This window comes from Neolamprologus brichardi, chromosome 7 (assembly GCF_056152115.1).
Source record: "Neolamprologus brichardi isolate AB-2024 chromosome 7, ASM5615211v1, whole genome shotgun sequence".
NCBI lineage: Eukaryota > Metazoa > Chordata > Actinopteri > Cichliformes > Cichlidae > Neolamprologus > Neolamprologus brichardi.
In genome coordinates, this window is record NC_142110.1 from 43168164 (window position 1) to 43193056 (window position 24893).

The following is a 24893-nucleotide window of genomic DNA, read 5'->3' on the forward strand; positions in this document are numbered from 1 at the left end:
CAGGTGAACTACATTTGAGAGGTTTTTTGGAAGTCCCATCCTGATGTAATCTTTATTTTGGAAGCATCATGCAAGGGGCACTTTGTGCACAGGCTTCGTGTACATGCCAAAATGCATATCAGAAATGTGTAAAAATGCTGCTATTAACATAATTTCAAAGATATCATGTGCACTCATTTTCTCAGGGTTAGTGGGATTCCATCTAAATTTAGTGGAATTATGACAATTGCATGAAGAAATCAAGTGGTTTTCTTTTATGAATCATTAGTTGCTTTTGATGGGAATTTTTTGTGTGTGGTTAGACCTGCTCCAACTTTTTTTTAAGAATACAATAGAACAGAATAGCCCTTTATTGTCTTTGTGCATGTACAACAACATTTTTGTGTGGATTGATTCTGTGTGGATAATTTGAAAGCAAGAAAAATGATCCACATGTGAAAAAATAGTCGCAGGAGTGGATGTCCCCAAAAATCCACCCCTAGGTCAGACTATGCAATGCTCAAAGAATTTACAACAAACCTTAAGAGCTACAGCTCAACAACAATATCATCAGTTGAACAAGTTATTGAATCATATGTTGCACTTAGTTATTAACAAACTGTTTCTGTATTTTGGCTTAGTTTTCTTTTAAACCTCACTGGGTGTCTCACTGTGAGAAGTACCCTCTGGTGCTCTCTATAAGCATTTAGACTTATGCTTTTACGCAGCACTGAGTCAGCTGTATGTCTCCCCAAGCTTATGCGCTGCTTCCGTTTTGCTTGCCAGAAAAAAAAAGTAATTTCCTTGGATTGTTTTGTTTTTTTGCCTGTGATTGTGTCTACATATTTTAGAACAATAAATAGATGAATGTTTAATTTGGTGCTTGTTTTGTGCTAGTTTTCAAGCAAAGGCTAAATCAGCTAAACTGGCACACATGAAAGGCAGAGCAGGTTAGGATTCTTTTGAAATAATAATTGGTTGTGGACTAGCTTTTCCTGTAATTAATACCTGACAGTACATTCAAAGTGAGAACTGCCCTTTAAAACGAACTATAAACTCCGCCCACACAGCCCGCCTCTGGTAGACGCCGGACTAGCGAACCAGCGAACCCGACCATTGGCGGACGGATTGTGAGACACCCAGAGAGCCAGAGACATCTCGGGAGTGTATGAAGCTGACTATCAAGTTCAGGCTCTCTTCGCCACGTAAAGTCGGTCTACGTTAGATCACGATGAGTACATCAGAGTCTTTGGATCGTATGGAAGTGTGTGAAAGCCTCTTAACATGGGTAAGTAATCGAGTTATAGTTGTTTTTCCGCTGACAGACGGTTCTCCGGCGCCCCGGCGACGCTAGCTAGGCTAATGGTAGCTCGATGAGCTAACGGGAGTAACGTTAGCTGGCTAGAGGAAAATGACTCGCCTCACAGTGGTTACGTATGCAGGCCAGCTGTTTGCTGTGTTTAGCTGCTGATGTGTTGGTTGCTAGCCGCCAGCACACCACATACCATGGCATAACTATTGATTTTTGATTCATGCGCTGTGTAATCGGGCTTTTATCTAACGTTATTTGAGCTTTCGTTTACTAAATCCCTACCGAGTGCTGTGTCAAACCGCATTGGCCTTGTTATGATTTAAAGCTTCTTTTGGTCAAGCCTTTTTTTTTCTTTTCTTATGGTATGAGGATAAACGCTCGGCGTCTGCTTTGGGGTTAAATTCCTGTCATCGTTGTTCAGTGTAGCATATTATTATGTTCGCCTTTCTTCCTCATTCCTTCTTCTGAATAAAATGTTAATGCTAAATAACTTCTTGGGCTTGGATTTTTAACCAGACATTACCCCATATTGTTGATGCTCAGAGGCTGAAAACAGGGATTTAAGCTAAAGGCGTCGGACTGTAGAGTCACGTGCTGCAGACTGGTATATGTTTACATTGATCAATGAGGTCTCCCAACACTGGGTTTCTAGAAAAGGCATAACACGTTGTACTTGGAAAGCTGTCACATCCTCATTTACCATAGTATGACGTGACGATTGCTGATGTTAAACCAGTGACCTTAAGGTTAATAAAGTGCTGCTCAGACATGTGACTGGATGGAACGTTATGAAAACTCTGCATGGAAAAATTATATGTTGTCACAATACTCTAGTGGTAGAAATGTCAGAATTGTATAATGGAAACATCCATCTGGTGTTGGTTATATTGGAGCCGAGTTCATGCACGCTACCCTGCTTCTCTAATGTCAGCATATCTGCACACAAGCTGGTTTCTGAGCAGGTTCACTTGGGTCACCTGGAGGTTGTTGTGAGATACTTGAAGCCATAAAACATCCAGCGATTCCAGAAACTTCACTGAAGATGTGTCAAGAAGAGCAGTAGATGACCCCACAGATTAGTTTTACACACATAGCATAAAATAATTGATTCCCCTTTGTGAAAAGGCCCAGTAAACCTTTGTTATAGTGATAATGGATCTGGCAAACATACCTCACATACCTTACATGCCTATTAACAGTGAAGATACATCAATGACTAATCAGGACTAAAACGAGACGAGTGTTACTGTTTTAGATTAGTGCAGCATTAAGATCAAGCATAGCTGATTTTCATGCATGTTCTTTAGTACTTGCAAATTAAATTTGCAAGTACTATTTAATGACTTTGTAAATACTAGATTTGTTTGGAGAAACACTATTTACCTTCCCAGCTTTCTAGTTTAAAGTCTATAATATCCAATTGTGTTTGCATGAAGAGCAATGCAGGCAATTATCCTTTAAATTCACGGTGAGCCATTCAGCTTCATGTATCCTTCCTGCTGAATGGTCCGCCTTGCAAGCGCCCACAGCTAAAACAAGTGGAATATTTCCAGGAGTGAGAACACATGTGATTATCTCCCACTGCATGCTACATGTGAGTGTGTGTAGCTTTGGTGATTATCCAGACTGTTAATGAAAAAAATAACTAGATATTTAGTATATAGTGATATTTCTCAACTCATACTTTAAATATATAGGGTTGCACATGACTGGAAAATACACATCATGTACTTTTACTGCCACTATATGAAATTACTGGGTGTTTAAAAAGAATTAATAAATAAAAGCCACAGGATTTAATGTTTTTGTTGTTTTTCATTAATTTGCCCTTGGGAAGGTTGGGTATCACAGCAGGTGGAGCAGGTCATCTACTAACTGGAAGGTTGGTGGTTTGATCTTTTTTGCTCCAGTCTGCGTGGCAGAGTGTCTTTGGGAAAGATACTGAACCCAGAGTTATTCTTAATGCATGTATCAGAGTGTGAATGTGCAGCACTTAGATATAGAGAGAAGTTATTGTGTGAATGAGACATGTTGTATAAGGCCAGAATGCTTGAGTAGAAAGCCCTATATGAGAATCAGCCATTTACCATTAAATCTGAGAAAACACACAGAAGATGGTTAGTCTGGTGTATTTATCAATGTTGTGCTTTAGGGTTTTGATGCGCTGCAGATTTGAATAAGGCTAATCCAGCCTCTTAATACGTGATCGCTTACATTCTAAACTTTATTTAGTCGTGCACACGTTCTCCACAGCTGAGCATGTCCTGACCCAGCTGTTTCTGCAAACTTTTAGGTGTGGATTTCCTGTTGGGTCTCAGTCCACCCCATGTGTTACCACCAACTTATGTACTACAGCTGACATTTATAATAATATAATTGTTTATTGTTTTTGGTTGACTAGCTGAGTTTTTACTTTTCACTACACGCTCATTTCCAAAAGTACATATGAAATCAAGTTTACGTGTTGCAGTGGCTTATGAAACACATCTTGATGAAGCATTGTTTTGGTTCAGTGACCCTTTATGGTCTATACTGTCAGTCAATGTGTTCTTATTAATGCAAGAATTATCTGTGATGGCCAAAAATGTTTGTGGTAGATATAATGCGAAGTTCCTGATCGACCCTTTTAATACACTGCTGACTCGTGAGCTGAACCTGAGCAAAATTAGAACCTCCAAATACCTCAGTTTACCCGATACTTTTTTCATAACTATAGTTTGTATCAGTTAATGAGCTAGTAAACATGTCGCTTTTGCCTGGTTTCTTTTAACGCAGAGAAAAATCCAAGTGCGCTCCAAGCGACGCAAAATTCCTCACTACAAATCACATGAGAATTTTCACTCCGCTTATTGGCCAGATGGATCTGCGGAAGGAGCAATAAAAGTAAACTACAGCAAGAAGGTGCTGTGTTATGGACATTTGGAGAACATGGAAAATTTCTGGGGGTTTTTCACGGCTAATTGCTAGCTCATACAGACCTTTGCACATCTATAAAGAAACTGCTCTGTAGTTCATTTGGAGCCGCACTGAGACCAACATCTTCAAAGGGTCTCGAATTGGTTGTTTTTGTCCACACCTGCGTGCGATTATTGTGTTCACAATCTATAAAAGTGAACCACACCAAGGGGGAAAACAAACCAGAGTTTGGTTTTAAACATAGGTTAGGGACTATAGTGGATATCTACAAGGTATATTTGGACCGCTTCCCACTTGCCCAGCGTGTAGTAAAATGAAGAAATAACTTAAAAACTCTTAACAGTAGTGGAATCGAGATTGTGCAGGTGTTGTAGGTACTGGTACATGTTCACATTTATGTTTAAACTGTTTAAGGAAAGTTGCCTTGAGCAGGACAAAAGGGTAGCTGTCGAAGCAGTTTTTCATAAGAATCCAGGGTGCGCAGACGGTACTATTCCAGTAGATGCTGAAGTGGTTGTTGGCCTTGTTTTGCTCTCTGGTAAGTGCTTCAAGGCTTCTTGATTAGTATAATCGTAACAAGCTGAATGGAAGGTGATCCTGATAATTAAGAGGACATTTATTAGCCTAGTTTTGCTCTTTGACGAGTGCTTCAGGGTTCCACGATTAGTTTAATTAAAATAAGCTGATTGGAACATGAGCTGATGATGTCATTCAGAGGACATTTAGTAGCCTAGCGCTATCTCAAAAGTTGACATCCCATCTGAAATCAATAAAGTTTGAATTAGGCTTATATTATAAAATATAAAATATTATATATAATATTTTACACTGGGGCTCATATTCTGTTGCCCTTTAGTCGAGGCAACACAAAGGTCTATCACCGAAGTTTTCTTTCCAAGACAGTATTTACCAAAACATAGTAAATACTAACTAGATTTAGTCCTCTGTAACTACCGATTGCATGTATTTAGCTGTTGATTCACATACACGTAGAGACTATAAAGAGGATGGATATAAAATGAAATCATATTTTTTATATTCAGTGATGTAATCCAGCATATTGGCGATAAACATTAGGTTTGATTGAAGGCTGATTGGCCTTTTGTGACTGATGTAATTGCTGGGTTAATTGTTTTTAGATTTGTGCCTGATCAACAACTGCACAATGTCCTACACCTGCACATAAAGCAACCCACCTGCACTGGTCAGCTTTGGCTTTTATTAGAAATCACATGAGCATGCATTCCTTTCCAGCTTTGTTATATAGTGTTACTGTATGTATTGCGCTGGTTTGGACAGTGAGACATACAGCTAAAGCTGTCAAGCTCACATTACCATGAAAGCCACTATTGTTTAGAAAGAATAGTGTAGGATCTTTTTCAAGCTACAGCCACACAAAAATGAAAGGAAAATTTTATCAGTCAGTAAAGTGGAAAAGTAGATGATTGATTTAAGATGACTTGAGGTAATACGTTAAATCAAGCACAAAAGCCCATTGCGTGTCAGGGGCTGTGAATTCATTTCTTTTGTACAACTCTCACAGCGTGTTGTCAGCTAAGGACTGCCCGGCATAGTGTCACGTTTGTTAGTGGTCAGTGTGGTTTTTGCAGGGCTGGCTCATCCTTTATTTTCTTTCCTTGTCTGCCTTTCCTGCAAAAGGAAATGATGCAGACCAAATATTGCTGTTGTGCAGTACTAAGTTCATAACAATAGGGATCCATGCAGCCATTTCTACTTAGATGTTTGTCTTGTCTCAGTTCCTCTTAACTCAGTGGCTGTTCAAAAGAAAAGGGATTTGTGTTGTTGTCGTGCTCGTATTTTAGTAACATATTTTTAATACTGTCTAAAAAAGCTAACACATTTAAAAGCTACAGATTTATGATTTTATTGCTACTTTAGCAAATGTTTTAAGAGGCAAGTCTTGCTATTATTGTCTATCCCAGTTGCATCAAACATAGGAAGTTAGTAAGTAACTGTATCCTGTACTTTAAAGCTGGCAAAAGAGTTTAAGTGAGCTGGTAGATGGAGTGAAAACTGTGGGTGTGGGTAATCAGGTGAAGTTTCTCTGCCTTTTTCCTAGTAATTGGTGTTACATAATCACGACTATTGTTTAGGTTCTCTTTTGTGTTGGCTCCTGGCCAGTGTCTGGCTTTCAGTTCCTCCTGCCTAGGACTATTTGACAAATCGCTTATTTTGAAAGCAGTGATAGATAAAGTTTTGCAGCTAATTGGCCCCCCAATGTAATTACAGTGCAAAAAAAAAAAAAAAAGACAAGCGGAAAAGTCTCAAAATTTGCATATAAACTGTAGCGTTACCTTTCATGTCCAGCCTAAATACAACTGTAGTCTAAAAGCTTTCCTTGTAGATAGATGTTACTGCAATGTCATGCTGCCCTCACACCACACGAGCTGTGTCCTTCTAAGGTGCACAGTGTCAAGTGTCTTCTTGTTTACTAATCTTGTTCTTTCCTAATGATGAAATAGTGCTGTTAGTTGCTTTTCTGTGACATAATAACACACTTCCCATGGTCCCAGACTTAAATTGTTAACTTAAAATATAAATTGGTGTGAAACTGTTAAAATAGTTAGAAATCAAATTAGTTTAGTACAGTTAATTCATCCATCCATCCAGTTTCTTCCACTTATCAATAAGTGTGTGTGTGTGTGTGTAGAATAGTGAATTCATTTTTCATTTTTAATCTTGTTTAAAAAAAAAAGATAAAACACTCAATTTTAAATAAATGTTAAAACTCGGTAGTGACAGCAAACACTTGTAAAAGTCTTGGTCCAGTCAGTCTCTCAGACTTGCAGCAAGATAAACATGTATTCAGTTCAGCCTTTTCAGTTTCAACCCTGGCATAACAAAGCAGGGCGGGAAAACGTACTAGACATGAATTAAAATGATGACACTCACAGAGACAAGCAGGTAGAACCGGGACAAAGTTGCTGGTGTCTTTTTGGTACCTCTGTGTCATTCATTCAGTTTGTTATGTCACTCACAGAAAAATAGATTGACGCAAGAAACAAACCTCACTAACCTGTGTCGTTGTTGATGAGCAAAATATGTGGACAGCTGGTTGGCTTTTACTTTTAATAGAGGTCTTGCATTATGTACTATATGCTATACTATATAATAGAAAGTGAGAGAGACAGAATTATGTACAAACAGGATTTTAACTAGGTTTTTCATCCCTTTTCTTAGTGTATCTTCTTCCTTTGGCTCTTGTGAAGTTGGCATGCAGACTGATATCACTTCTTTCTGGGCAACAGACTTTCTGCCTGAGGGGTATGCTACAGAAAAATGTGGAGGGTAGGAATAGAAGACATGTGAAATAGTTAGAAGGGACATAATGAAATAATGATATAATAGAAATTGAGCAGAATGACAAGTGAAGTCCACAAGAGCAATAACTGTGAGTTCTTGTTAGTACTGTGGATGATTGAGAGTTATTAAAAGACACCATTATAAAATTTGCAATGCTTACGGTGGATCTGCTCAGTGGACAGCAGATAAGTGTGTGATGACACTGGCCAGCATACAGCCGTGACAGTATGATTGTGAGCAAGGGATTCCCTAAAATAGGGCGTTTAATCTTATAATAGGCTTTTTCTAGTGTTTCAAACATGTTATACTGTTTTCAACACACTGGTTACTCCTGTTTAATTGTATAGTTTAGTTCTGTAACCAGCACTTTGTTTACTTATTTCAGATCCAGACATTTGGAGTAGAGGCTCCATGCAAGACTGTAGAAGACCTGACAAGTGGTGTTGTCATGGCACAAGTTCTACAGAAAATGTAAGTAGTTACTGTTAATGTTTGCGTAGAAAGAAAATGCAATGTTTCTAAACAGTTTTTGATTAATCTTATTACATCATTGTAAAGTTTAGGTAAACAAATACAGTTTAATCTCTATAAAGTTATATTAAATCCATAGTCCACAAATGAATAAAAAAAAAACAGTCATTTCATTTGGTATGCTTTTTTTTACTTTTACCAAAGCCCACTTTGCATTGTTTTATTTTGTTTTTTGTCTGTTTGTCTGAAATTTCTAGAGATGTAGTGTATTTTAGTGATGCTTGGATTAGCAGAATCAAGCCAGACGTTGGAGACAACTGGAGGTTAAAGGTAAACATCACTTACTCTTGATTTCAATAATAGCAAAGTGTGCATGACATGAGCTTTGTCAAATGGTCTCTTTTTTTTTATCAGTATTTGCTGATTAAACCTGAATTTTACTAATAATATACGTTCTTCTCTTTTACAGATCAGCAATCTAAAGAAAATCTTGAAAGGCATCCTAGACTATATCCAGGAGGTAAGAGTATTAACATTACTATAATGATTTTAAAATGAACTTTCAGTACTTGACATCCAGACATTCTTGTAGAGGAGAAGTGATTGTCTACTGCACTCCAGTCAACTTAAGTCATCACAAGTCATAATAATCCAGTTGTTCTTGAGGTTTCTGATGTGATTTTATCGTTTAAAATTTTCTGTTTTATTGGATGTGATACCGATTGCTAGGTTGCTAAGACGTTGCCACGGTGGTCTGTAGTTAATCGCGTTTACTTTTCAGGTTATCTGTCGTGTTATTCTAGCTGAGGGGTAGGATAACTTCATAAAGTGTGATACCTACTGGAAATGGAGACCATTCGACTTGAAAGTAAAAGTTGTGCCCTTTGAAACATGTTGTCTGCAGCACTGAGGCACAACTTTTACTTTGTAAAAAGACCTTCATCATTTCTGGTTTGTTTCACTTTTGACAGTTTAACAGCTCGGAGAGTAGCTGGCAAGAGTTTGTAGACAAGTCCATCACTTCTAATCAAACTATAAACGCAACAATATAGTAGTGACCAAAACAATCACAAGGCGGTATTGCCATCTGGTTGAGGAATACACATTTTTCCCTTGCGACAGGTTACACAGGCCTATGTGCCTGGGACTCTAGCAATCGTTTTCCCAGCAACTACAGTCAACTTCCAGCAATGACTTGCAACTAGTCAGTGAATACTATTTCTTTCACTCACCTGGTTGCCAGATGGACTAAACCCCAATACACTGTATATGTGTGTATATAATATGTAAAATAAAATTAAAAATGCAGACGTACAACTCACTTTTTTAAATTGTACATAATATTGTGCGCCACCCCCCAGAACACACAACCAGAGCTTGGAGCTCACAACTCGAGGGGACTGTGAAGTTCCTAGAAGGAACTCTGCTTTGTTCCAATCTGCCTTTTTGTTTAAAGCTGGCAGGAAGTGGAATAAGCTCATTGAACTACTGTTTATTCCCACTCTTTCTCATGTGATGTTAAAAGGGGGATTCTCTTTTATCCTCTTGATCTATTTGTGTTTATGTGTGACAGTAATTGTTATATGGGATTTGGTGCTGTGTTACAGTCTGTGTTTTATTGAAGGAACTACCAGTTGAATTTGTGTTAGGATAATTTTTCCTTGCTTACGTGATTTTGTGTATTTGTGTTTATTGCTTGATCTCCCCAGTGACTGTGGATAGAAATGATCTAGTAACTGATGTAAATCTGGTACAATGCATCTCTTCTCTTAGGAGATTCATGTTCTTGTGCATTGCCCCTGATAAATAAATACAAACCAATACAATGTATAGCCCTTACATATTTTATCCTTGTCTCTAGGTCTTAGGCCAGGATATTAATGACTTCCCACTACCTGATGTTAATCTTATTGGAGAACACTCTGATGCAGCTGAGCTTGGAAGGATGTTACAACTTATATTGGGCTGCGCTGTCACCTGTGAACAGAAACAAGGTGAATATTGGATTTAAGAGGCCAATGTCCTGTGTTGTCTCCCTGCTTTACCCACTGATTCAGAAAGTTATGTTCTACTTTATACTTTATACTACATAATTTTGGTTTTCTCTCTAATCCCTAGAATACATCAAAACCATAATGGTGATGGAAGAATCAGTGCAGCATGTTGTCATGACTGCCATCCAAGAGGTACCTTGTTATCTATGTGCATATAATAACTAATAAATGAAAGTAAGAATCTTTGATTCTTGCTTTTTAGTGATCAACAGCTAACTGGTCACATTTTTATGGATAAAAAACACACTCTGGTCACTGGTACTGTTAATTATAAATTTGAAACCTATTCGATTCAGGAATAATACTGATGATAAATAGTAATATTGATACCAATAAAACTAATGGTATCCATCGCTAGTGTTGTTTGCACTTCTAATCATTTTTGTTTGTATCTGTAGCTGATGACTAAAGAGACTCCAGCTACAGGAGGAACTGACTCATATGTGGATCTGGACAGACAGGTATGTAGATTTCAAGCTTTGACAAGATCCTATGCAGCATTTCACTCAGGTTGAGATCTAGACTTTGACTCCGTCATTGCAACAGCGTGATCGTTACTTTTTCAGCTATTCTCTTGTAAATTTGCTGCTGTGCTTGGGATAATAGGTCTGTTGGATGACCCAATTTTGGCCATGCTGTCAGACAGATGGCCTCACATTTGACTCTACAATACTTTGGTATACAGATCAGTTCATGATCCACTCAATTACTATAAGGTGCTTCATACCATCTGTCAGCCACAGGATATGGCTGACAGATGGTAGATGCGCTGATAGGCTGTGTTTGGTTTTTCCTGTGCATTGTCACCAAACATCTCCGGTTTGGTCTCGTCTGTCGTCTGTCCAAAGATCTGCTCTTTTCCAGAGCTCTTGTGCTTTGCTCAGATGTAGCTTTGCAAACCCAAGTCTTATTTCTATGTTGGTTTTAGTGGGAAAAAAATCCTGGCAACCCATCAAAACTATCCATACTTGTATACTTGTTCAGTCTTTTTCTATGAACTTTTTCTCATAATCATGTTAGAGCGAAGAACAGCATAGGCTTGAACAAAGTTGTGAGGGTAGCCAGCAAAATAATAGTTTTCCCACAGACTACTCCCTGCTGTATATGAGCAGCAGGTAGTGTGAAAGGCCTTGAGCTATTGTGCTGAGCCAGATTCATCCCCTTCAGAGAATTTGAACCACTTCCTTCAGGCTGCAGACGGAGAAGAACACGAGTAAGATGTCATAGGATCTAAACTTTTTTATTACCTGTGCAATAGCGTTCTTTAGTTTTATGTCTCTCTTATTTACCTGGATTTTTGTTTGTTTTGGGGGGGATTTTTTTGGAGGATTATGTCTTATGATTTTGTGTACTTGGTATCTTTTGGATGTAGATTTAATAAAAACAATAAAAACAACAATGTTTTTATTGTTGTGTGTAGTTTTACTGCCTTTATATTGTTCACGTGGATGATTTCAGAGTCTTTCTATAAACCTTCTTCTTTGCTATTGGATTAGATTGAATTAAAAATGTTTGTTTTTTTTCTCTTTGTTTGTTTGTTTTTTTTGATCAGTAAATCCACTGATTAGCAGCACCTGACTGCTACTTACCCTCTTAATTTATATGAAAACAGTAAGGATGTACTTCACTTTTGACAAATCTGCATAGAATTGTTTTCCTTTTTTTTATTAAGTGTACTACATAAAACATTTTGAGGAGCAACAGTTCTTGATTTATGCTTAATCTGTTTTCAGCTGAAGAAGACAGTTGAGGAGCTGAATGATGCTTTGGCTACCAAGGAAGAGATTGCCCAGAGGTGTCGCGAGCTTGACTTGCAGGTTGGTTTTGTATGAATAACGCCCAGTGGTTTTAGGCTCTTCACGGCTAGCACCGTGTACATTTACTCTGCCACTACACTCCACTACAAGCTATTACAATAAGGTTGTGAACAACTTGGCAACTTTTTATTCTTACTTTTTCTGCTCTAACTCATTTGTTACATAAGTGTCATACTTCATAATATAGTTTACAGATATTTTTAGTTACACTTTAAAAGCAGCTCCATTTTTGGATTGATGTCATCAAAATTGTTGAATCCGTTGCTACTGATTGGCATGTCCCATTTAATAACTTCCTTGCCAAATTGGCGATCAGACCCACCAGACCAAAATCTTCTCTGTAAATGAAAGACTGAGATGCTTTTTTCTGTTAATTGCAGTTGTTGCCAAAAAGTGGAGCTGTAATTTAAAGGGATACTTGCTCTCCACTTGTGTTGAATCAGTTTCCTCTTATCTTTCCTCTTTACTCTTTCAATACTGTTTGCCTTGGTTTAAAGGCTCTCCGTGCCCAAGAGGAGCGTGATAGACTGAGGTTAGACTTTAATGAGCTAGAAGAGAGGGTAAATCCAAACTTTATTTTCTTTGTTTCTTTCTTATGTTCATGGTGTGTGATTTTTCTTTAGCCTGCTTGCAACAGGTTCCCCTTTTCCAAATTCTGTGTGCATGTATGTGTACACATTTGTGCACAAGCATTTGTGCAACTGTACACATTGTCCTGTTGGAGCACACCAGGCACAACTGCAGTTTGGTCTGGCTGTGTCAGATGTGGCTTTCTTTTACCTTGGTGTGTCCCATGCTTTTCCACAGCAATAGTAGAAAGCGAGGGAAATAGTTTAACATTTCATAAATTCAGAATTCATGAATTCAGAAATGAGTCACTTATTGGAAGAATGCGTTCATCACTGTTTAAACATATGCAGTCTTCAAATTTTTATTTTATTTATTTTTTTGGTTGCATAACTCTGATCAGCAAGCAGTCAGCAAAATTATTAAGCCTGTACCCGAAGGCACTTGGTATCTTTTGAGGAACCTGTGAGCTGGTTTTGGAATTAATTGCAGCTGATTTCCACCCTGTTTCCTGCTTTTTGAGCTGTCTGGTTTGCATCTTTGATGTGATACAGTTTTGTTGCCATAAGGGAATTTTCACAAGGGAAAGTTCCCCTGCTTCACATTCACAACAGTCTTCGTAGGAATTTTGTTAAGCTTTTTAGAAGAGAGAGTGAGTCACACCATATTTGTTTTAAATAAAATAAAAAAAGAGAAAATAGATTCACTAGATAACTTTCCTAAAGTCCCAGAAGGATTAAATTATTTTCCAGTGTTTTAAGTCATGTTTATAGACTTGATCCAGGCAAATTAATAAAAATCCCTATATTCATTTTTTTTTAAAAAAAGGTTTGTATTTTCTCTCAACAAATTATATCAATATAGCTCATTTTTACTGTTTACATTAAAATGCAGCAGCACCTAGCTTTTGCTTTGCTTTGCCCATCACACTGAGAAAACACCAACCATGTAGCCCTCTCTGCCATGTTGGAGTTAATTGATTTGCCTTATTAAGGTGTGTTTGGTGTGTCTTTGTTAAACTAATGGACCTGGATGCTGTAAAGGAAACAAGCAAATTTTACCTACACTGTGAAAGTTATAAATCATCTCTAACTTGTTTCCCTTCTGCATCTCTTCTTTTCATGTGTTTAAAATCCCTTCAATCCAATCATTTCCACACCTTTTGTGTTCCTGTTAATCCTTCTTTTCTCCACGCTGTCCCATTTTTTTTTTTACCTTTTCTTATCCCATTCCTCTCATTTCACTCATGATTTCGTGTATCCCATTATTTGGCCTTTTCTTCAACACTTCCCTTTCTCCAGGTGGCAGCCCTGCAAGAGGAGAAGAGCAGTTTGCTAGCAGAAAACCAGGTCTTAATGGAGAGACTTAACCAGTCTGACTCCATAGAGGATATAAACAGCCCTGCTGGACGCAGACATCTTCAGCTGCAGACGCAACTGGAGCAGCTACAGGAAGAAACCTTCAGGTCTCGATTTGCATGCAACGTGAAAAGGAATTTCAACAAGTCAGGGTTGAATTGATTAATGCCCAAAATCTGCAGGCTCAATGACACTTGTTTCTAATTCCCTCTAGGTTGGAGGCAGCAAAAGATGATTACCGGATCCGTTGTGAGGAGCTGGAAAAAGAACTTTTGGATGTGAAGTCCCAGAATGAAGACCTTACATCACTGGCTGATGAGGCCCAGTCTCTAAAAGATGAGATCGATGTCCTCAGGTATTGTGAGGATGCAAAACGAACCCTTAACATATTAAAATTATTAAATTAAAACAAACTAAAAAACTAATAAGATAGGAGATTTGTTGTTTGTAGTAATTCTAGCTAAGGTGCTGTGAAGCACAAGTTTTAATTTTAGCATTCATTCATTAGTAGATGTATTGGCCTAAAGACAGAAAATAAAAGAGCCAAGAAAACACTATGGCTTAAAAAACTTTTAGCTTTACAGCTTGTTATCTGTCCATAAACTAAACTTTAACTAATCCAGTGTGGAAATCAGCAGGATCAGTATGACAGTGGTGAAAATAAAACTGCTTGTTGTTTTCCTCGCAGGCACTCATCTGACAAGGTGTCAAAACTGGAGGGCACCGTGGAACACTACAAGAAGAAACTGGAGGACATGGGACTGCTCAGAAGACAAGTACAATCTCTCTCTCACACATGCACGCACGCACAGCAACTTTAATACAGCTTTTATTCTCATGAGTGTTAACACTGTAGTTCTTGAAAACGTGTAAATCAGATTGTGAAACATGACTTTCAGTCTAAAATATTTATATCCGTATTTTCCAGAACAAGCTTATGGAAGAGAAAACCACAGCTTTAATGCAGGGTAATGTTGGCTTAGAGGAAGAGCTACGAAAGGCGAATGCTGCCAAAGCCCAGTTGGAGACATACAAGAGACAGGTACCTGTTCCTAAATAAATACCTTTTACATTTTCCCAGTCTTAGTACTGTAATCCAATTCTGTTTTACAATTTTCATGCTTGTGTAATCATTTTTTAGCGATCAGGTCTTCTTTTGAACTGTCATCTCTCTTCACAGGTGGTTGAACTTCAGAACAGACTGTCAGAGGAGTCTAAAAAGGCGGACAAGATGGAGTTTGAGTATAAACGCCTCAAAGAGAAAGTTGATTCTTTACAAAAAGAAAAAGATGTACGTATATTTAATGTGACTATAATTAGGACTGATGAAATACAAAAGAATTACTTTAATGTTTTGTTTGTTTTGTTTTTATGAAATATGCCACTTTACTGTTCTTTCAGACCTGTTTTTCTTTTTAGATGAAATCAAATTTGTTACAGCTAGAAAAGCCAAACCTTGTAACTTAGCATGAGAGGAAATTTTGACCAAAGGCTCTTGATAACTGGTACTTGCGCCCAGCTGTCTGGAAAGTATTTTACTGGAAATGTTTTACTACTAAGCACACTGATGTTGATTCCAGATCCTGCACTTTGGCTGTTTGACCTTCTGTCTGTCTTGCTCATTCACACGTTTGACTCTTTGTCTCTTTATAGCGTATGCGAAGTGAGAGAGATTCATTGAAGGAAACTATTGAGGAACTACACTGTGTTCAAGCTCAAGAGGGACAGTTCACATCAGGTGAAGAAATGTCTTTGTCCTGAAATATAATAGGTGTAGCTTTGCCTCTTATAAGTTTAATGAATTCTTGCTCATCTTATTTACAACGAATATCTGCATTTAAAGGTTTATTCCCATTGGGTAGCAACGATGGTTCTGATTCACTGGCTGCTGAGATCACAACTCCAGAGATGCGGTATGTGTGTGTGTATATATATGTTTTATCCCATATGTTTTTGCGCCAGTTTGATTATTTTAAATGAAAGAGAAGAATATGATGGACAGATCCAATAATGATATTAGATCATCCTAGAAGTTAGTTTTTTAAAATAAAAAAGAACAAAAAACGAATGATTGAGTAACAAATACAACAGCAAACTATGCAAAAAGAATATAAGTAATGCTCTGGTAAAATAAATTTGCTTTTTAAGGCTTGATTCCTAAATTTTGGATAGTAAAATATGTCTCTAGTGTAATTTATTTTACAACCAGATAGTTTCAAGCCCGCTTCAAGGCTTTCTCTGCTGTTATATGGTGGATGGGTTTCACTTAAAAACCCTGTAGAGCGTTATGTAATAATTGAGTGTGAGTTACATCAGACTGCCAGCAGCTTTCCAGGACAGCTGGATTTTCTGTTGGCTGGATAATATGCTTAAATTTTTATTCAGTACTTGTGAACCCAGGAAAAATGTGGATTTGTATACAAATCTTCTAAAAGCTACTTTCAGGGAGAGGGAAGGTTAACCCCATCCAGGCAGTTCATTTACTGTAAAGGTAAATGATGAAAACATGTTGTTTTGTGAATGACTAATGACTTTTTGTTCCAGTTGATGTCTTTTGGTGACTTTTCAGTATCAACATGCTGCTTTTATAAGAGGCACCTGTTGCTTGTTAATTTAATCTGAACTGTAAAACAGTGAGTCGTACTCGCAGCTGAAAATTCAGTCCCTCAGCCAACTGCACCTCACCTGAAAGTCGTAGTCAGTACCTGTAGTCAGTAATAAATTTTTTGGAAACAGTCAGTTCTTCAGTTGGAATGGATTCATGTGCCATGCCCTAAAAACAGGGCTTGACACAAAGCTTCCTAGCCATCCTGCTGTTTCGGTGATTAGCTGAATGTAAGGCTCTCAGGTGCTTTATATTCATTTGGCTGTCTGTCACACTAGAGCCCAAGACAAGGCTGGCCTCAAGCTTTATCTCCTGCTGTATTAAATACAGGGTATATCCAACCAAATTTGTGTAGATAACATTTTTGACTCAAGTGTGGAATTTGTCAGATTTAACCCACTGCTGTAACACTGTCAGAAACACTAAAACGGAGCAGCCATAGGTATAATTCATTAAGCAGACAGTGTTGTAATAAGGTGATTCACTACAGTGATTAGTTACGCTGAAGTGAATATCTCACTTACACTCACTACTTGACCTGAGCTTGCTTTTGTGTATGTTTCCGTACACAGGAGTACACCATTTCAAAGTGAGCCCTCTTCCTGTTGTGGTTGAGGTTTCCCTTTCTGCACGTTGTCCCCTATACTAACATGAGATGATACAAAAAGTAAATAACATAAAATATTGTAAATTTTAAGTTCATCATTTAGATTAATATTCTGAAGCATTTTTGAGACTGTGGTATAAAACAAGTATGGTTGTTACTTGAGTTTAACGCTCTTGATGCTTCTGTGTTTCTAGAGAACACGTGATCCGTCTTCAGCATGAAAACAAGATGCTGAAACTGGCTCAGGAGGGATCAGACAATGAGAAGATCGCACTGCTGCAGAGTCTACTCGAGGATGCCAACAGGAGAAAAAATGAACTGGAGACAGAGAACAGGTTGGCATCGAGCACAAAGACATTGGTATTGGCTTATTGGTATTAACAGGAAATCACCTATTACTGAACCCAGTGTCTCACTGATATAGAATCTGAGAAGAGCAAACAATAATATTGTTCTTCCTTTTGGTCTGTTCATATTAATATTGAGCCACATTTTCACTTGTGTGCTGGAATGTGGGTCATTCTCGCCTTTACTTCTCCACACAGATGTTCTTGTCTTTGTTGTATTTCAGTGAATGACTTATCAGCTAAAAATCTCCTTCTAATATTGGATCTACAACAGTTTATTTTGCAGTTTGGTCATTGATTTGTTGAAAATAACAACACTGTCGTGAAACTTTGTACTTGTTGTCTAGGTTGATAAATCAACGCTTGATGGAGGAACAGAGTCAGGTAGAGGAGCTACAGAAGAATCTTCAAGAACAGGGTTCAAAAGTAGATGATGTAAGTAAATGCTTGTACTCATACTGTACTGTGTGCAATTCCAGCACCAGTTTACTGGTGGCAGTAAACACAGAAAGCAATCAAACTACACTTCAGAGAGTGCTCTGTTTCTACTGATGGCTTAAGGTCCTGGAAAGTCATGTGCAATAGTGAAAAAGGCAACGAACATTTTTTTCACAACATCAGCCTTTTTGATTCTTCTGCTTACCTCAATGCACTGTAAACATTAACAACTTCTAACAGCTTTTGCATTCCCCTTTCTGCGCATATGTCATTTTATTCATTCATTTTATTGATATACTTTATTTATTTACAATTATTTCAGCTGTAGCATTAGACACCCTAGCTTTCTTGGGACAACGTCTAGCCGTGTTAAAGACAGGTGTTTGAGGCTTGATTGCGACAGTGAACGAGATTAATAGAAGCTCCTCAGCAATTCAGCAACTCTAATTTTTCTCCATCTTATTAACACATTTGCCTGCCGCCTCCCCTCTGATGCTAAATGTTTTCATGGCCCTCCTCTCTGTTCCTTGTCTCTTTCAAACTAGTTCCTAGTATGGGATTTGTAAGAAAATGCGATTTGGAGCATCTCCCAGGAAGGTTGATGTGAGGAAGAGAGTTTACGTGCATGTTTAACTTTATCTTTACTGCCTGATTAACACTGATCTAAAACTTGTTTTCTTTTGTGGGGTTTCTGGTTTAATTTCTTGTCCGTCACTGTAGCTCAGTATCAGCCTCATCTTTCCTTTCACTCAATATCATGAGAACAGTGTATAAAATCATGCAAACAGAAAGAAGAGAATGGAAAACTATTTCCCTCAAATAACATTGAAAGTACAGATGCGACATTTATGTGAGAATCAAAGATGTGAAACTGTCAGATTATTATATGTCACATCTGGCACCTCTTTTTAATTTTTGCCATTTTGTTCTTTTGTTATTATTGTTATTTTCAAACTGTTCTCCACTGTCAGACTATAGTAAGTATATCTTTGTGATTTCAGCAAGTTGCAGCTTTTAGACTTTTCAGTTCTGATGTTTGCATAGCTTTTTATAACATTTTTATATTAACAAAAATGTGTAACCGAATGTAGCATTTACACTTTAGAGTAGTAGCAAGTCGCAAATATTCTCTGTTCTTGTGAGTAGTTTTAAATCCCCTCCGCTGATAGAAACCCCAAAGTCCTTGTCTTCTCCTCTAGCTTCCCTGTAGCAATCAGAGCATGTAATCTTTCAGTACTCTGAAAATGAGTTTTGTCTATACTGGCTGCACGTTGCCTTGATTTCAAATTGGGGACTGGTGCTGATTCAAAATGTAAAGAAATTAGGTTCCTGCTTTAATAGTACATTCTCAGTATCATCAACACTTTGACTATACTGAAGGTCTCTTCATCTCTTCATCTTTCCACATCTTGGATCATGATCTTTTCCAAAAAACAGTTCAACGTACAGGAATGATTGAATTTTGATACCACGATTTCTAACACGTTTGCCCGTTTTGTTTGTTTTCTTCTTTTTCTTCCAGTCTTCTATTTTGAAGAAGAAATATGAGGAGCACATGTGAGTGTGTTTTAACTTAATTTGCCCATGTCACTTAATTCTGCATTTCATATTGTGAGCTACCTGATATAAGGCGTGATATTCTTTTTCTTAGGGAAAAAGTACAAGAGCTGAATAATGAACTGCTGAAGAAAAATGCCTTCATTGATGAAATGGAGCCAAAATACAACACCAGCAGTGAGTTTACGGTGATATCTGAATATGCAAAACACGCTGACATTTAAAACATTTTGTGTGTAATGTTGCTGTACAGGTAACTCTTCATAAACTAACATTAAAATGTATGAGTTAGTTTAAAGGAAATCTAAACTAAGATGCTGTTTCCCCTCTCAGTCCAACGAGTGGAGGAGCTGGAAGAGGCTTTGAAGAAAAAAGATGAAGACATGAAACAGATGGAGGAGCGATACAAGAAATACCTCGAAAAAGCCAAGAGTGTGAGTACATGTTTACTAGCAAAGGGTCCATAAATGAATAGTCTTCTGTAGGGCGAGCTGTATGGGACACAAAAAAACCCCCAAACATAACCTGAATTTGTCCTTCACAGGTAATCCGAACGCTGGACCCCAAACAGAACCAAGGTTCAGGTCCTGAAGTCCAAGCCCTAAAAAACCAGCTGCAGGAGAAGGAGAGGATGTTGCATTCACTGGAGGTAATCAATCATCTAGTTGGGAATTAGGGTGCCTGAAAAAATGTCCGGCCTGTCAAAATAAGTAATAGATGGACTCACGTGCCAATATTTGTTTTAGAAACATCCTCCACTCTAAGGTTGATTTTGCCTTCATGTTTCCTCCAAACAGAAAGAAATGGACAAGACAAAGAGCCAAAGAGATCACGAGGAGAAACTGATTGTGTCAGCCTGGTACAATATGGTGAGGAGCACCTATACAGTCTGAAACAAATCCTGGTGATACAGGCGATTGGTCTTCTTTTTAAAATGCACTGTGGCACATACAGCTGAGATTTGTGGCCAAGCAAGTAATAATAGCAATACACAGAAACAGCTACTGTCAGGAAGTAATTCATAGCTGAACAAAGCATCTACTAAAGCATTGAAAAACAAAAATGTTATAATAGGAGCTTTTTTTAAATGTTGCGTATGTTTTCTGCTGTAGATAACAGATATAACACAATTTCTCTACCACAGAGGGTAAACACCCCTTTTTGTTTGCCCAAGAAAGTCACCACTAGATGGCAGCACAGACTATTCAATAACGTCAATGGCTGTTTGCTCATTATATATCTGATCATTTGCTGGTATTATTGTTCATGAGCTGCTAAATCAGCACTAATGTTGAATGTCAGCTAATTTAATTTCCTATACCTCAGGCTTGGTGGACTAACTAGCAGATAATCTAATGACTGTCTTAATATGTGTGTTAACAGTCTGTGCTCCTTCTTGAGGGCTGTCTTTGACTTGGAGTGTTGCTGATTTGTAGTGACTTTCAAATGGGGCCTTAAGCTTTCCTCCTCTGTTTCTTTTACCAGGGTATGTCTTTGCAGAAGAAGGCTGCTGAAGATCGACTCGCCAACACTGGTTCTGGTCAGTCTTTCCTGGCCCGGCAGAGACAAGCCACCAGCACACGGCGCCAGTATCCTGGCCACGCCCAGTCAGCTACCGCCAGGTAGATGGCAGTAGGGCACGAAATGCTGCAGCCAGCTATTTTACAAGTCCCCCGAACAATGTGCCTATTTTGAGGCATTCTGTTTTCATTCATTTCTAATGGAAGTAAATGTTTTCCTGCATTTCCTGCCGATTGATTTTCTTTTTTTTTCCCTTCTTGATCAGATCCATGAGGTAGAGATGCCAAGAAAGGTTGCCCCAAATCTTGCACCTTTTTTTTTTTCTCCTCCCCTTAAGCGTATTTTACCTTGACGCCCATGATGCAAGACTTCTACCTTTTATCAGGCTTCAGCATATTTAATAGGTTCTGACCAATCACACCAAACATCCTTTCTTCCTCCCTCTCTACCACTGACCCTTTTGAACCTGTGCTATGTAGTAAACTTGTGCCATGCAGGTAATCCAGACCGCAAGGCTCAGAAGAATCGTGTGTCCTTGTCAAGTTACTGTAATTTTTGATAAGAGGAACCGCTCTACCTGTTCATGCAGTATTTATGCACATCTCTACCTGTAGTAACATTTTCAAGTTCAGCTTGTTTTTTGCAGTGGACTTGACAGCTTTTCTGTCCTGTGTCATCTATTGTAACTCTTTATGATGTAGCTTTAAGGAGGTAAAAGCAACTTTTAGTTTAATGTGTCAGTGTTTCATTTCACAGTCTCGACCAGCAAATACATCAAAGCATAGGATTATGTAATGTCTCGTGTAAATCTTTGATTTGCTTGCTAAATGTTCTAACTGATTTAATTGAGTGATTTCAAATAGGACTGCATGATTGTTGGTAATGGTGCAGCAATAATTGTGAATGGTAGCTTTTTTTTCCCGAAGAAAAAAAAAAAGAAGACTTCTTTAGGTTTTGAAATTGTTCCAGGTGGTGCAATTTAAGACTTGATAGATTTCCTGTGCTAGTGTACATACTGGTGTAAATTAGTTTTAAGTATCTAAGAGAACAAGGAGCCACCAGCATTTACAGAGTTGACAGACAACACCTTATGTGCCATAGTGTTTGATATAAATGTCTGTACCTTGGCAATCTGTCAAGTTTACCTTCCCCCCTAATATGACGTGACAAAATAATGTATTCACAGAACGTTTAGCGGTGAGATGGTTGGAGAGTTTTAGACCTGAGGACTGTCTGTTGAAAGAGATTTAGTTTCTGGATCATCTGCAGAGTGGACATGAAGACCTGTTCAGTGTCACACATCAGAGTGGACTGTTCCATATCACTTTCTATAATCAGCTCATTGCTGTCACAGTAAAAAGCACTTTTTTTCCAGGTTTGCTAAAGGGTGTTTAAAATGCAAACTACATACAGGTATATAACTTTAAATGGGAGTCTTGAATAGGGTATGCTTTTCTCAATATGTGTTTAACCGATTGTTTGTTCCGTTGTCATTTTCCAGTTTTAACGCATATCAGGAATCATAACTTACTAACCTTGAAATAATTTTGCTTAGTGTTAGATCAGGGGCAGATTGTTGATTTTAGGCTAAAAAGCCCTGCCATCTGACCATTACTTCTTTTCTTTTTTCTTTTTTCCCCCTCCCTCAACAGCAATGTCCCTGCATGACTGGCACACCAATGACCTGCCCGAGCCTTGTGTAGCCTGGCCTGTTCTTTATGTGGCCTACACTGACCCCCAGCTGGGCTAGGCTGTGGCACGCGTGCATGAACTACCTACCTGTTTGCATGACTTTGCATTGACTCAAGTCTGCGAATAACCAGCCCACTAGCAGCAGCGCGAGCACTAACAACCCTCTGCGGTGTCACGCATTATAACCTCCAGACAAGCCCGGGGAGGAACGGGATTGGAAAAGAAAACCTTCACTCTCCTTTCCCCTGTTAATTTTTCCACCATTCCGACTCCTTTCCCCTCACCCTGATGCTCTTTGTTACATTCTCTCCTCCTTCTCTCCTCCTCCCCTCTTGTAGCCTTCATAAACATGCCTGTTTGTTTGCTTCCACACTGCATCAAGTCTGTTACACCTATGTTACAAACAACCAGGAAAAAGGAGTGGAGTAAGCAAGTTATCTGTCAGTCAAGTTTTGGGTTTAAATAGGCCTGTTCTCTAGTATTTATGTCTAACCTGGTTTTGTTTGGCTGCTTAGGGATACCTCAATGACATATTCCTGCATAATCTGTTTATTTGTGTGGCTCGAGGATTGGGGTAATATTTGAGAGGTATAACCTGCAAATAACAAAACAGGTTTGTTTTTAACTTCTACAGTAAGTATTTTTTATGAAAGCCCTGAACATGTTGCTAGATTGCATCTTAAAAGTGCTTTTACCTCAAGTATTGAATGCAACCAGTTTTGGACTAAAGGCAACAATGCTGCCCGAAAAGTGTTTGCAGAGATATAAATATAAAGTGTTTAAATGAAAGACATTGTTACAGATGTGTTTTGAAAAGCAGTAAAAGCCCTCATTAAGCCTGCTTGCAGTTTTCTGTTTTGTTTTGTTAAACGCACATCTACATAGTGTTTCTGATATTAGCCAAATTTCAGTTGATTCCTAATTTTAATAATTAATAATTTTTTTTAGAAGCAAATAACCTGTGCCCTACCATATCTCGGTGTATTTTACCTTGCATTTGACCTGCCTTTGAAAATTCTTGGTAGTACAGACATGAAACTGTGCATTAGCTCATGCAGGCTAATGTGCTGTCTATTCACTTAAAGTAAAATTGGTTCATCATACTAAAAGGGAAATGGTCTCCAGTGGTCCTGCTGACTATAGACTGTCCTTCAAAATATATATATATATATATATATATATATATATATATATATATATATATATATATATATATATATATATATATATATATATATATATATATATATATATATATATATATATATATATATATAATTTGTTTTTTTTTTTTTGTTTTTTTTTTTTTTTTAAAAAAAACCCTTCACATCAGACAGTTGAGAGGCATCCTGTATTTGGACGCTTACTACTTAAACATGTTACAGTATTAGTAATGGAGAAACATTGATGTTACTGTGAGTAATATTGTACATTTTATGTAGCTTCTATAAATAAATGTCATTATTTTCCCTAAAGATTATGAAACTATTGAAAAGCGGGGACTCAAGGTTAAATGTATGTCAAAAGTATGACTGCATACATTAATTTAAATAAGAGGGATGGTTGCATCATCCGATTTAGTGCCTTTTTTAAATTTGTTATATGAAAACATTAATTTGGTCCTTTTCTTTCTGTAACAATAGATCTTACACACACATTTATTTTGTTATTTGGGGAAAAATGTTAAATATGGATTTTAACTTCATAAATTATTGTGTTGGGCTTAATGTGGGCTTTTCTCTGCTTTTAATCTATTTTACTTCTATTTGATATGTTACATAAGCTTAAATGGTTCATGGTGTGCATTTTTTTTTTTCTTAACAGCTTATTCTTTTGCTGCTTGTACAGCAGTGTTAAACTTTTAGTAGTATTATAGCACCACTCATATTGTTACAGTGGATGTAATATATCCATCATTTAAATACTTGTCTTATGCAACAAAAGGAAGATAAAGTTTGTGAACAAGTGCAAAGTTACATGTACCTCCCGTTTCTTAAGTAGGAGAATTTTCTTAGAAATCGTTTTATTTAAAAAGTTTTTTTCTTTTGCTATAACAAACAAATCACTCTTTATTTTTAATTTAATAATTTACTTCAGCCCTACAAATGGTCATGTTTTTTAATGCCTGCAAAGACTGGTGGGTTTTTTTGTTTAGTTTTTTTTCTTTCTTTTTAGTGGGAAAAGAGGTTCATTAGCTCTTGAGGATGGATGTTTAACTGCATTAAAATGTTATGTCTGCAAGTCATGTTTGTTTTCCAAAACTGAGTAATGGATGAATATTTTCAAGTATGAAGACAGTAGCAAAGTACGACGGTGTCTTGTCCCAGA

At 37.6% G+C, this 24893-nt stretch overlaps 1 protein-coding gene across 6 annotated transcripts; it reads left to right on the forward strand.

Moving 5' to 3' along the window:
• Positions 1-1103: 1103 nt before the first annotated feature.
• Positions 1104-23173, forward strand: hook3 (hook microtubule-tethering protein 3). Of its 6 annotated transcripts, XR_015719299.1 has the most exons (26): positions 1104-1267; positions 7917-8002; positions 8260-8332; positions 8472-8522; positions 9864-9996; positions 10121-10188; positions 10455-10517; positions 11790-11873; positions 12371-12433; positions 13742-13905; positions 14013-14153; positions 14487-14574; positions 14727-14840; positions 14979-15089; positions 15452-15536; positions 15642-15711; positions 17205-17345; positions 17705-17792; positions 19318-19352; positions 19447-19529; positions 19686-19786; positions 19897-20001; positions 20150-20221; positions 20838-20974; positions 21139-21277; positions 22526-23173. XR_015719299.1 is itself a non-coding variant. In XM_006788759.3 (25 exons), the coding sequence occupies exons 1-25, from the start codon at positions 1211-1213 to the stop codon at positions 21149-21151; spliced, it is 2226 nt and encodes a 741-aa protein (XP_006788822.2). In that variant the 5' UTR covers positions 1104-1210; the 3' UTR covers positions 21152-23173. The 6 variants fall into 6 exon arrangements, 5 of the variants coding, with proteins under 5 accessions (XP_006788822.2, XP_006788821.2, XP_087699756.1 ...); XM_006788759.3 differs by having other exon boundaries at positions 21139-23173; XM_006788758.3 differs by lacking the exon at positions 21139-21277.
• The last annotated feature ends 1720 nt before the right edge of the window (positions 23174-24893 follow it).

Excerpts from the sequence above, each read along its gene's own strand:
- hook3 (XM_006788758.3), top strand. The coding sequence starts at position 1,211 with ATGAGTACATCAGAGTCTTTGGATCGTATGGAAGTGTGTGAAAGCCTC. Across the intron at positions 12,434-13,741 it reads TTAATGAGCTAGAAGAGAGG|GTGGCAGCCCTGCAAGAGGA; the intron begins GTAAATCCAAAC and ends CCCTTTCTCCAG. Across the intron at positions 14,841-14,978 it reads TGGAGACATACAAGAGACAG|GTGGTTGAACTTCAGAACAG; the intron begins GTACCTGTTCCT and ends CTCTCTTCACAG.